The sequence below is a fragment of the Neofelis nebulosa genome, chromosome 6, assembly GCF_028018385.1.
Source record: "Neofelis nebulosa isolate mNeoNeb1 chromosome 6, mNeoNeb1.pri, whole genome shotgun sequence".
In the NCBI taxonomy this organism is placed as follows: Eukaryota; Metazoa; Chordata; class Mammalia; order Carnivora; family Felidae; genus Neofelis; species Neofelis nebulosa.
In genome coordinates this window covers 56,080,846-56,095,430 of record NC_080787.1, presented here as the reverse complement: position 1 = coordinate 56,095,430, position 14,585 = coordinate 56,080,846, and the positions used below count along the sequence as shown (strand labels likewise).

At 34.5% G+C, this 14,585-nt stretch overlaps 1 protein-coding gene across 2 annotated transcripts in view; it reads right to left on the bottom strand.

Moving 5' to 3' along the window:
- HCRTR2 (hypocretin receptor 2) overlaps positions 1–14,585 on the bottom strand; it is a 112,542-nt gene that overhangs the window by 23,402 nt on the left and 74,555 nt on the right. For both annotated transcript variants that reach the window (XM_058734295.1, XM_058734296.1), the window contains exons 3-4: positions 13,350–13,593; positions 6,220–6,335 (exon numbers count right to left, since the gene is read on the bottom strand). In XM_058734295.1, coding sequence (XP_058590278.1) covers positions 6,220–6,335; positions 13,350–13,593 — 360 coding nt within the window. The remainder of the gene's footprint in view (positions 1–6,219; positions 6,336–13,349; positions 13,594–14,585) is intronic.

Here is a 14,585-nt window from a genome sequence, read left to right as displayed (position 1 = left end):
TGATATAACTATCAATTTCTCTCCAAACAGTTCTTTTGCTGAATTTCGTAAGTTTTGATGTATTGTTTTCATTTTTATTTATTTCAAAGTATTTTAAGCTCTTTTGTAATTTCTTCTTTTGCCATTTGATTATTTATTTATTTATTTATTTATTTTTAATGGTCAGAACACTTATTTTTTTTTAACATTTATTCATTTTTGAGAGACAAAGAGAGACAGAGCATAAGCAGGGGAGGGGTAGAGAGAAAGGGAGACACAGAATCCAAAGCAGGCTTCAGGCTCTGAGCTGTCAGCACAGAGACTGACACAGGGCTCGAACTCATGAACCATTAGATCATGACCTGAGCTGAAATCAGAAGCCTGACTCAGCCACCCAGGCGCCCCTACCTTTTGGTTATTTAAATTCCATATACTTGTGAATGAATTTCCCATTTTCTGTCTTTGATTAATGTCCAATATAATTCAATTATAGTAGAAGAATGCACTTTTTATGATTTCCATTATTTTAAGTGTTCTGAGACTTGCTTTATGGCTTATCATTGGATCTAGTCTGGAGAAGAGTCCATGTGCACTTTTGATGAATGCACATTCTGCTTTTTTTGAAGGAATGTTCTATAGACACTTGTTAGGTCTAGTTGGTTGATAGTTTTGTGCCAGTCTTCTATTTCTCTGTTAATATTCTTCCTAGATTTTCTACCCATTACTGAAAGAGGAGTACTAAAGTTTTCAACTATTACTGTTGAATTGTGGATTTCTCCTTTCAATTCTGTTTTTGCTTCATGCATTGTGGATTTCATTTGCTAAGTTTATAATTCTTTTAGAAAAATTTTTAAATTTTACTTATTTTTGAGAGAGAGAGAGAGAGAGAGAGAGAGAGAGAGAATGTGTGTGAGTGGGGGAGAGACAGAGGGAGGGGAGAGAGAATTCCAAGCAGAGCCTGAGGCAGGGCTTGAATTCATGGACCATGAGGTGATGACCTGAGCCAAAATCAAGAGTCAAATGCAGAACCAACTGAGCCACCCAGGCACCTCAAGTTTATAATTTTCATAACTTCCTGATAGATCGACTTATTATTTTGAAATATCCTTATTTATCTATAGTTAATTTTTTTAACTTTAGAGACAGAGAGCAAGAGCAGGAGAGAGGGACAGAGCAGGGGGACACACACACACACACACAAAGAGAGAGAGAGGGAGGGAGGGAAGGAGGGAGGGGGGGGGAGAGAGAGAGAGAGAGAGAGAGAGTGAGAATCTTAGCATGGAGAGAATCTCCAGAGTGTGGAGCTCAATGTGGGGCTCACTCTCATGACCCTTGGATCACAACCTGAGCCAAGATCAAGAGCCAGACACTCAGCTGACTGAGCCACCCAGCCCCCACCCCAGTCACAATTTTTTTGGAAGATTTTTATTTTTAAGTTATCTCTACACCCAGTTTGAGGCACAAACTCACAAACTCGAGGTCAAGAATCACATGCTTTACTGACAGCCAGCCAGGCATCCCTATAGTCACAGTTTTTGTTAAAGTTTCCTTTAATATTACTACAGCTACTTCAGCTTTATTTTGGTTACTGTTTGCATAGTATGTTTTTTCCTACTATTTTATATTTAACTATTTGTGTCTTTGAATATAAGATGTGTCTTTTGTAGATAGCATGCAGTTGTATCGTTTTATGTTTGTTTTTTTTTTATTCTGTCAATCTCTGGCATGTTTTATTCATTTACATTAATTTAGTTATTGAAAAGGAATAATTTGTATCTGTCAGTTTGCTATTTGTTTCTGTATATATCAAGTCTATTTTGTTCCTCTATTCCTCCATTGCTGCTTTATGTTAAATAGATATTTTCTAGTATACCATTTTAATGCTCTTGCTTCCTTTTTTTCTTTCACAATAGTCTTCTGAGTTATTTTCTTAGTTGTTGCCCTGAGAGTTACAATTAGCAACCTAAACAATATTTGGATTAATGGAAATTTGATTTCAATCGTGTATAAAAACTTTGATCCAATCTAGCTTCATTCCCTTCTCTTTCCTTTGAATTATACTTTACATTATAAGCTGAATCTATACAGTTTTATAACTATTGCTTTATGCTATTGTGTCTTAAGTCAAGTAGGAGAATAAAAGTATTACAAACAGAAATATTTATACTTTCTTTTGTATTTACCTTTGTGGTTACTTTCATTAGTGCTCTTTATTTCTCTGTGTGGACTTGAGGTATCACCTTTTGATTCTGCCTCCTCAATTACAATTTGCTGTCTATTTTCTCACACGGGACTGAGTTGTCATCCCCTAAAATTAATTATTTTAAGTTTTCTTAGACGAATGTTGAATAACAAAGAATAGTAAAAAGACTAATAAAAATTGGGACAGGGGCGCCTGGGTGGCGCAGTCGGTTAAGCGTCCGACTTCAGCCAGGTCACGATCTCGCGGTCCGTGAGTTCGAGCCCCGCGTCAGGCTCTGGGCTGACGGCTCGGAGCCTGGAGCCTGTTTCCGAGTCTGTGTCTCCCTCTCTCTCTGCCCCTCCCCTGTTCATGCTCTGTCTCTCTCTGTCCCAAAAATAAATAAATAAATTTAAAAAAAAAAAAAATTGGGACAGGAAATTTTTTTCAAAGTTATAGTCCTTGGTAAGTTGAAATTCAGTTCAGACTCAAAGATACGGTATGATTCATTCCAAGTTCATCCCACAGTACCAGTAATATAGTGGGTGCTTAATAAATATTTTTGGAATGAGTTAACATGAGTTCACATGATGATTATAATTTAAGTGTTGAATTATCGCAGCCTAGAACTAGTAAGAACACTGATAGAGTCATATAAGCTAAGATTAAACAGGTCTTAGAAAGAAGAGGCTTAGAGAAGCCTCTGTAGAATCTCCAGACTGAATGAATTTCCTGAGTCACATTATCAAGAAAGAATTTAAGTCATTGATTACAGCAAAGCATTAGTTAATTCATTTAATGAAGATTGAAGTTCTTGAGAAAGTCAGACAAGGTCTCATGCTTTACTCATTAATAATCTTACACTTATAAATTCCAAAGTATGTAACAGATTCCATGCATCTGTAATGTTAAGCAAATAAGATAGGCCCTCCATTTGATGGCTCACTTGATGTAGCCTATGGCACACATAATGCCTTGGAACTCAGTTTATAGACATTAACAGTTGGAAACTCAGAGTTGCTCGAGCAGAATTCTACATAATCACCCATTTGGGGTTAATTTACTTTATTGTGGCTCCTAAAGTGAGCTCAGCTGAACTTGTCATTTTCCATTCCAATCTGTTTTGTAAATGTTTTTAGTTTCACAGCCCAAGCATTTTACTGCAAATCTCCTAGATCATGTGGTTTGTGCTAACCAGAACAATTCATCAAAAGAATGTAGGTTATTTCTAAACCTGCAATACAATTTTGAACTTACTTTAGAGTTTGAGAAATGAAGAACTATAAGCTTTAATAATGGAGAAAAAAACTGGTTGGAGTTTGGTAGTTATCTATTCAACATTTTTTGGATTACTTTCTTTGTGCAAGATACCATACCATTAAGTGTTTGGGATTCAATGATGAACAATACTGATTTAGGTACCCCACGGAGTTTTAAAGTCATGTCAATCTGGAAATAAATGAATAAGCCAATATAAGCATCTATTATATGTAATGCACATTACTAGAAAAAATATGGAAGTAGGGGATTCTCTTAACACTGAATATTTCTAGTCAAGAATCTCAATGGAAATCTAAAATATCTTTACTCCTACATACTCATTAAAAGCTTTTTCTCTTTCAAGAAAAATTTCAAATTCCAATTTTTCCATGAATTGTTCTCTGAACAACTGGGCAATGAATTCCCCAATGTTCTCTTCTTTCTAAGTATTCCCAGAACTTCCTCTTATTTTTCTACTCACTTTTTTCTCACAAAGTATTTATTGAGCAACAGATACGTTCTATGTATATTACCAATTGGTGGGATATAAGATAAAGACTAGAGTGTACTATCTTCATCTGTAGAGTAGAGCAGATAGACAAATAAAAAATGTCATTCTAATGTTATTTAAAAGCACTGTGAAAGAGATCTATTTAAGAAAGTCATCATATACATGGATTCAACACATGCCTGTTATTTTAGATATATAAGCAGATTCCGTTGAAAGGACAATTAACAGTATATACCATTAAGGTGTTTTAACTGATGAGCACTTTCTGTGCTCTAGGCACTTGAATTAACTCATCAAATAAGTGTAACAACTCTGAGAGGTAGATGCTATGCAACCCCACTCTAAAGATAATGAAAGAGAGGCAGAGAAATTTTAAAAAATTGACAAAATTCATGCATGTATTAAGTTGCAGACTCAGGATTTAAACTCATGTAGTCCCGACCCTGAGTCTGTGGTTTTGAATTCTCTGTACTGTATCATTCCAATTATTCACTCAGCTTGTAAGAAGATTCCTACTGCCTTTTCACTTGCAGTGTCTTTCTGTGAGAGTAGGATACTTCCCTTCTCCATGGTCCAGCTTAATCACAAGACTTGTTTTGGCAAATGAAGTATGAGGAGACTTAACACATGCCAGTTCAAAGCAAATATTTAAGACACAGTACATATTTCTTCCAGATTCCTTGCCCTTTCCCTCAGTTCCAAAATGGCATGTCCCAGGAAGTGCTGTTCCTTTAGACTGAGTTCTGAAATGAGACGACAAGGAGAACACAGCCACAGCCCATCCTCACTATTGCCATGGAACGTCAGTGAGACAAACTTGCTGCAAAGCCACATATTTTAAGGTTGTTTTTTAACAGCAGAATAATGTAGCAAATACTGACTAGCATAATAACAGTTACCAAGAAGTGGGCACGATAGTAACAAGCACCCTAAAATGTGTGATATCAAGGCCAGGTGGAGAGTGTTGAGGAAACCATCACTGGGATCTATAAAACAACACTCATGTTATACAGGGGTACACATTTGTTACTTTAGTTGAAAAATTAGAGGTCAGAATGATCGTAAATATTGGTAACAGCTACATTTTTTAAGATTATAAAAGAAATTGTTTCTTTGCACAGAGGAAAAGAAAAAAAAGTTGGAATTATAAGACACAGGGTGGAAAAATGCAACCATGACTCATATTCAACCAGTAAAAGATATCTTGAAAAATTGCTTTGACTAACAAAATTTGAAGGATACTCAAATTAAGACTCACCCTCAAAGACCAAAGAAAAGCTTTGTGGAATCCTTTTAATGAATTAGTGTGGTCCAGTAAATTCTTCCCAGTGGATAAAATACATAAGAGCAAACAGACTAACAGTATGGCTTTCCACAAGCCTGATGAGCTCTCAGTGCTGGCAATAAGTTTAGAGAAAGAGAGAGATACATTTCCAAGAGGTGTGGCATTTTAAGGTAAAATGTATAAGAGGATAAGCTATACCTATTGTCTAAACTTTTATAAACCATTACATGTATCTGTTGCTGATTTACTTTGAATCATCAAGGTTCCACTTAAGCGTTTCCTGCTCTGAATTAGATACCATACCCATCCACCAAGCCTTCCTCTGATCATCTGGCTTATCTTTATGAAGATGATTTTCACTCTGCATCTGACTCTTTCCCTCCTCTAGTCTATGAATTCATCGGTGATGTGGACAGGGGCTTTTAGCTTTTTATCAGATATGTGTGCAAAAGAAATATGATACAATAAATGATGAATGAGCGACAGAGAATGAATACACTCACTGAGAGAGCAAAATTACCTAACAAATTACAATAATCCCCAATCAGTATTATAAACAGTTTCTAAAATTCTAAATTCTGCCTGACTCTCTACTGTGCTAAAATAATATTAATAAGATCTTTGAAGTTGGAGATTTAACCCATATAATAAAAATGTACTACATAAATCTCATAAAGACGACAACATTCTTTACATACAGTCTCAGGAAACTTTAAAGAATTTTTCGTTATTTATTTGACAAAGTAAAACTTATATGAATCCTAGACAAAAATCAAATCAATTCATCACAGTGCTTTAAAATTTAAAGTCATTAAGGCAGTTCATAAAGCACATTCCCTAAATATCACCCTAAAAAATTGCCTAGGCATATTTCCATGGTTAGGGCCTCAACATTTTAGAATACAGTCTTTCAGTAGGCATATTATGTTGGTTCAGTGTACTCTTCACTTTTACTTTTGAGCACATCCTAAGCAAAGCATAAAGAAATCATTTGAAATCACGTACCTGTCGACACCAGAGTTTACGAAATATTTGCAGATAGGCCAACACCATAAGGCACAGTGGTGCCATATATGTGACCAGGAAGAAACAGATGTGATACATCTTGGGGTAAATTTCACCTGAAATGAAAGCCAAAATAATGAAATCTGGTTTTATAATTCACATATTTTTTTTAAAGGTATGTCTGTCAATGTTCTGCCTTCCAAGTACACATTTAACTTCTATATGACTTCACTGGCATGTCACACACACACACACACACACACACACACACACACAATGTGAAGTCTTAATTTCATTTAATGTACTCAGAAAGGAATAACAACTAACCATTTCTTACTGTGTGTTAACATTGGCTATCCAAAGTCAAGCATTCATTTATCAAAAATAAGTTATCTAGGCTAATTAACGAAAATCAACTGGGAATGTGCTATACTTAAATTCGCAATAGGAAACAAGTGATTCTTTCTCTTTATAAGTTTCTGGAGAAATGGGAAGCTATTCCAGTTGTACCCCCATGTACGAATGTGGAAAGTTTTTGGAAAAATAAACACAGCAAACATTTAATGATTCTTTTTGTTGATTATCAGAACAATAAAAAATTTCTCTGTCAATATTTTGTTTGTATGTATATATATGTATGCAACGCACTTTTAATAAAAATGATATTCTTAAGGTTTTTTTACTTAATCTTTAAACAATTTTTTTAATATTTATCTCATTGATTTAGTCATGAGCACCTCTAGGATTGTAGGGATTTCTTGCCATTAAGTCTAGGTACACAGGTGATACATATCACAGATTGGGCCTTTATTAAAGAGTCAATTATTCAATTAATAAATAACATTGTGCTTTAATATATATTTTTAGCTTTTCTAAATATATTTATTACTGAATTTTAATTGTTTTATTTATTTTTTTAAAGATTTGATTTTTAATCTCTACACCCAACATGGGGCTCGAATTCACAACCCCGAGATCAGGAGTCACGTGCTGCACCAACGGAGCCAGCCAGGAGTCCCTACTGACTTTTTAAATGCTTTGAAGGATATTTTTCCCATACTTGTATTTGAATATATCACAGTGATCCAGTTACTTTTACTTAAATGGAAAACAGGAAATAGAATGCATCCTACATGGATTCCACGGATACTAAATGCAGTAATTAGATATAATTCTAATTGAATGCTAACAAAATACAAATTTAATTTTTTTTTCATTTGTAAAAATTAAGCAGCTTTATTTGGCTTTGATATTGGCAATGAGGTTAGTTCCATACTATTATTGAGGGATAATGCTATCACCTCTATGCATTTTTTTTCCCCCATAGCTTCAGAAAGGGCACGTAGAAGCATGAAGAGTCAGTTCTGTGATCAAATGTGGTAAGGACAATTTACAGTCAGGATTAACCAACAGTAACTATGAAGATGAACACAATAATTGATAATATTCATTGAACAATCATTCATTTAATTGTTACTGAATATGTTTTAAATATATCTATGAGTTGACTATTCTCCACAATCTTGAGTCCATCACCTTGTCTTCTAGAGTTGGCTTTTAACAGTCTCCTTATTTTTCTTTCTAAACTCCATCTTCTCAGGTAGATGTTTTTCTTCACTGTAATCTTCACAGGGGACAGCGGGGTGCCTGTGCTTCTGGTAGAAAGCAATCAAGAGACTGATTTGGGGTGTCATTTTTAGCTCTTCTGTGGCCCAACTGGCTCACACCTACTCATGTGTTTCTAACTTCCTTTTAAGTTTATCCCATAAAACAGGCCAGTTACATAAAAAGTGATAGAATCTGAGCAGTGACTGGAGGAATAACAGCCATTCCCTTTGAAGTGCCACAACCAGCGCAGTATTTAGTAAGCCCATTTCAGAGGAGTGGAGGATGACCTGGACACTTCCCAGGCACCTGAGTGCCTTTGAACTTTTATTTGTTTTGAAGGTGTCACATGGGCTCCCAGCTTTGAAGCTGACAGACGTTTGAGGTCTACCTCCGGCTAACCTGAGTGAAGGAGAGTAGATTTGAGAGGTAATATTTTCCTTTTTTAATTGCAACTATGGATACCATCACTGTGATAACAGTTTGGGTTTTAAGCAGATGGGAGAGAAAGCTCATTCTGTAGTGGGTATATTTATAAATAGTTGGTAAAATATGTAATTGGCTGGTAAATGCATAGTATGATAATGAACACCCACACAGAGAAAAGTTGATCAGGTGAAATTACACTTGCCAGCTGGGAGTGATTGTTTTAATAAAAAGATTATTATAGATAATTGGGGAAACATGGTAGTCTTAACATTCTTCATTCCATACTTAGGGTCTAAGCTAATTGAAAACTTAAAAATGCCACTGGACTTTTAAGTTGAATGTGTTGAAACTTTCTCTGAAGTCTCTCTGCACTTGATGAACAATGTCTTCTATGTATTCAAGACATTTATATATAACCTAGAATGTAGTTACATGAAATTTGTTGCACTCAAGCACTCATATTATAAAACAACATCTTAAAGATTGGCAACCATTCAAAATGAGTGTCTCTCCTCAAATAATAAATAGGTACAATCTGAATAAATTCTTGCATATATATCAAACCAATAATTACGGAGAAAATGTGGATCTTTATTTAGTCCCCAAAATCAGAGATCAAAGAATAATGTCCTATGTTAACAAGGCAAGACTTAATCTCAGTGAGTTAAGGTGTATTATTGAGCCAACATGCTAATCTAATTATCTATAATCTACACTTTGTCCTTCATGTTATACCTATCAGGGACTCAATGGACCAATAAATTAAAGTTCCCAAATATTCCATATAGACTGTCTTTTCAAAGTTTATGAATCCAATAAAGTTTACTTGAATCTTTATTTTATTATCTTCTCTCTAATAAAATGTTATATGTATGTGTGTGTGTGTGTGTATACACACACACACATATATGTATATATAGAGAGAGAAAAAAAAGAGAGAGAACATATATGTATACTGAAATTCAACATATATATTTTTTTCAAAATCTGACAATAGGCAAGGTGCTATAATTAGTTTGACTGTAAAGAAGGACTCCATTATTATTTTCTTTCAGACCACCAAACAAGAATTTGGCAGTGAGATCCAAGAAAAGAGAAATTATGAATCCCCCAAGGTCTACAAGATGTTTGGCAAACAAGACATACTCATTAAGTGTTGGATGAATGGTGAGACAATTATATCTTTGAGTGCACAAAAGAAGTTAGTTTCCTTCCAATAGAATATGTTCTGTGAAACTGCATTTACAAATCAAGCAATCAAGAAACGATGTATATAATTCTGGAATAATTTTAGAAGTGTGAATGAATGTAACATATACAAAGACATATTTTAAAGATTATTTAAATAAATATTAATATATTTGTTTCGAGTACTGAGTGTGCCTTCCAGAAGTTATGGCTTGTGGGTTATTTGTTTTGTTTTGTTTTGTTTTTTTGGTACAAGGCATTGGCAATAATACATATAATGAGTTGCAGAAATAACTTATCCACAAAATATTAAATATTTATGGTAATATTTTCAGTAAGACTGAGACAGAGAGTTCTCAGTTATTCTGCACCACGAGTGACATAGCATTTGCAAGACTTTCCTAAAAGTGATTTGATAGATATGGATCAAGTGATCACACTGTTCACTGGCTCTTTCTATGCTGTAATATATTGGGTGTAGGACAATTATGATATCACTCTCTGCTTTTATACCTATGTTATTGATTAAACTTTGGATAAAAAAAAGAAACCCAGTTCACAAATTAATCTAAAATAGAAGATATTTCATAACAATTTTTTTTAAACTGGACTAAATGTTTTCAGACTTTAAAGATGTTTGACCTTTAGAGAGCCAACACTATAAAATATAATTTCCTATAGTCTTTTTAGCCGGCTATTATCACACATGTGTCTGAGTTTTAACATTTTAAGTTGACCATGGACTTCTAAAGAGCCTATATAAAGAGGTCATGCTATGTAAAAATTATATATAGGGAAAGAGATGTCTAATGGTCAAAATGATAAGAGCTCACTTTGATTCTTTCATATTCTTCTTGAAAACACTAAGTGATTTAAAATTTCATTTAATATTCAAAAGGTTAATTTCATAAATTTTATTTTTTGATTTTGTGGATGGTAAACTCAATTTTGTATGGCTTAACTTAAGCCTTTATAATCATGTTAAGTAATTGTGGACTAATATAAAATCATTTTTCAAATAGTTTCCCTAAATTACTTCTGAAGGCTTTTAGAATTTTAAATATTCAATAGCAGTTGCTGTTTTTTAGTAAAATGTCTCTGATAGCGCTAGATAATAAACACTAAAGGTTGAAATGAGTTTTAGATATTTATATTTTTTACTCAAAGTAATTATAAAGTGATGTGGCTATTTATTTAATCAGAATTAATGACAGGATTCCCTAGTTCCAGAATATTTTTGTCAATGAAAGTGAATGCTGCTTGATTATTCAGGGAAACATTAAAAAAAGAAATAAAATCTTACCAAAGCAGTCTACAAATGTATAAACTAATTACTAAAATATTTTAGAGAAAATACTACTGACACGTTAGATTAAAGGTAGGTATTTTAATCTTTGTGCCATTTTCACAAGCTTAAAGAATCCAACTTTTGACTTGGAAGCTTAAATTTACATGTACTTCTTTGCTTCATAATCTGCAAATAATTTATGGCTCAATTTCTTCATTAATTAACAAAAGCATTCTGATCAAGAGATCTTAGACTGATTTCCAAATATAACTCATTGTATAAAAATTGCCTCAGAGACATGTCACAATTGGTCACCAAACCAGTCTTTCCAAACTCAGTTCTTTAGACTGTATATCCTTCCATTGCAGAAACTACAGGTCCAATACCCTCTTTTCTTCTTTCAGGGATAGTTCTCATTGTGTGGGTTTTCTCCCTTCTGGGACACCCTTTCCCATTTTCCCTGTTTGGAGAATCTCTCCTCCAATTCTTCACTGAAATGTTAGCGGCTCCTTTGTAAACATTTGTTCAAATGGCCAGGGCTGAGTCTGTTCTCTCATTTGGGTTCCTAGCACTTTGTATACAAGTATATTGAAATACTAATTACATTATAAACATTTGTTTGTTTGGTTTTCAGTCTCACTCCCTGCAATGTGTTCCCATAGGCAGTCTATTTCTCTCCAGGCTGGCATAATTCCTGGCATATCCTAAGTACTCAAGATGTTGTTTGAACATTAAATAAATGGGACTTAAGACTCTAAAGAAATAGACTTACCCTTTTGGAATTTTCCATTCATTTTGTTTTTGTCTGCATCGTTAATAAGGAAATTTGGGGGAAAATGAAGATGATCCAGAGAAAATATAGCAAATGAATTACAATGTTAGAAAGGAAGGGAAAACCTCAATTTCAAAAATGGCTAGTTAATATTTGGGACAATAGACACCACAGACTGTGCAATTTTAGTTACTATGGGTCTTTGGATAATAGATGAAAAATAATCCCAGTGCCTTTTAATTTTTATCCTGTTAGAGTGAAAGCATATGCCTAAATTTTTAGTTCCTGACTTTTTTCTTTTCAGTGTTCCAATCAAAGTATTAAGGTAGGAAATAATATAAATTCAAAGATTCAAATACTTTAAAATACCAGACCCATAAGCAATCCATGGGGTACACTGTTTTCGTTGATACATTTTCTAATATACATAAATGTACATCTGTCTAATAAACAAATTCCTTCCTAATGTTTAAACTTCCTAAGTATGGGCCATTGTTATATACTTACCCAGAAGATAACAGATTGTTTTCCTCAAATTTAATGTAATAATTTTGTAACTAGTACAGGCTATACTAAAATGCAGTATTGTTTGATTTCCTTGCTGTGTCCAGGTTTGTGCCATCATCAGGTATTGATAGAAGTGTTTCCACTATTACAGAAAAACCTTAAAGGCTCTCATTGAGAGTTTTGAACCAAAAGAATATAAGGCCTTCAAACTTCTGCTTGTTTAAAGTTAACTGCCACACATATCAGATTGGGGTGCCTGGGTGGCTCAGTCAGTTAAGCATCCGACTTCGGCTCAGGTCATGATCTCACAGTTTACGGGTTTGAGCCCCAGGTTAGGTAGGCTCTGTGCTGACAGCTCAGAGCCTGGAACCTGTTTCAGATTCTGCGTCTCCCTCTATCTCTGCCCCTCCCCTGCTTATGCTCTGTTTCTCTCTGTCAAAAATTAATACATTTTTTTTTAAATTATAAATTTAACTGCCATATATATCAGATTGGAAACCAAAAGGATTCATAATTAATTTTTTTAAAATGTTTCTTTTGAGAGAGAAAGGGGTTGTGCACATGTGCATGTGTGCACACAAACAGGGGAGGGGCAGAGAGAGAGGGAGGGAGAGAATCCCAAGCAGGCTCTGCACTGTCAGCACAGAGCTCCACGCAGGACTCAGTACCTCAAACTGTGAGATCATGATCTGAGCTAAAATCAAGAAATGAACGCTTAACCAACTGAGTTACCCAGGTGCCCACATAATTAATATAATTCTTAAATCAGAAAACATTATGTGATAATTTATCAGTTTAATATTTTATGAATAAACACAGCAAATTTAGATAATTTGACTTAGAGAAGAGCATAAGTCTACATACTCAACTCCAGTCACGTTTCCAGGCAGGACATGGTTTTAAAATGAAAATTCCCAGTTGTATCTGAAGCCCATTAAAGAACTTGGCACTTGAGGCAATATAACATCGTACTATCTTGTAAAATGTTAATCACTCTGGAATATGTATTTGGATTGTATAAATGAGTTTTTATTGTTTTAGAGAATTTAAGAAAAGCTGGCATAATTAAATACAAATTTTAGGGAAAGTCCTTCCATTCATTCCCTACCTGTAAAATATGAAAACTAGATAACCGTGCATCAACGTTTCCAAAAGACAGAGGTAGGTGGAGTTATTCTGTGAAACTGTTTTGGGTTTCTACTTGGGTTTCGTGCTTTTGCAATACTTTATTAACAGATGCCAATAAAACATACAAGGCCAGCTTCACAATGACTATGCAAATCAAAATTTTAGTTTTCAGCTGTCATATAAATGTCAGCCTGTGGCCCATAATGTACTTACCGCCCCAGCGCTCATCACACACAGTAAAGAGAGTGGTTTTATTGGCTAAGCCAGGGAGCATGGTGCTGCATTCCATGACTATGGCCTGAGGAATCATTATAATGCAGGAGACAATCCAGATGATGACAATGCTATTCCTGGCCCTCTTGGCTGTGCTCTTAAACATCAAAGGGTGACAGATTGCATACCATCGATCCAAGGCAATGCAGCTCAGTGTGAGAACAGACACAGACACTGACACGGTCTAGAGAGAGAAAGAACATAGGACAAGAGAGGCACTTGGTGTTAAATGGATCCATTCTTTGTATCCTTATCACATTAGAAAGGGCCATGCAGTTAATCAGACTCAAAGTGGTGACAAAATATTTCATGCAAGTTTTTTCCCTAAAAAATATAATAGTACTATATAAAATGTATCAGAGAAAAAAACATATTTCCTGTGAAACATGAAAAAGGTGATATGAAAAGGCTGCAATCATTTTATGCTAAATGTTTTAATTTGTAATATGGCATTCTTTGAGTAATTACTGTCATCATTTTATCTTGCAACTTTGCATTGGCAGGGGAAAAATACTTTTGGAAAACAAAATAGAACATATATGTTTAGTTTGAACTAGAAAACTCTCACTTATAGAGACAATGACATGTTTAGCTTTTAAAATATATAGAAATCTGATTGCAATTGCATTTAACTAGGATTTTTTAAATTATGGATGCTGTAGTACATATTTTCAAATAACAAAGGCTATTTGTGCATTGGTTCATTTCTAGCATGTTGCATGCAAAGGCAAGAGTTATGTTTGAAGAGAATCCTGTATGGGTCTCCTCACCATTATTCTCTTATTGGTGGTATAAGCAACCAGCCTCTCAAACTCAAATAGGTTCACCTAGTCCAGATTTCCGTATAATTAACACCACTACAAGTGATGCTTAAAAAAAATTTTTTTTAACATTTATTCATTTTTGAGAGACAGAGACAGAGTGTGAGTGGGGGAGGTGCAGAGTCACAACCCAAAGCAGACTCCATCAGCACAGAGTACTGTATTTACTGGTGCATAATACATACTAGCATTCCACTAACAACACTTTCTTGGCGGGAGGTATAAAATTGCATCTTATCGTAAGTGATTACAAATGAGAGTTGTGTTGCTACCTTCACTTCTAGGAGGGCACATCTGGGTACTTTTTTCATTTAGACTTTGATATTAGATTAAATCAACCTGATAGCAAATCATT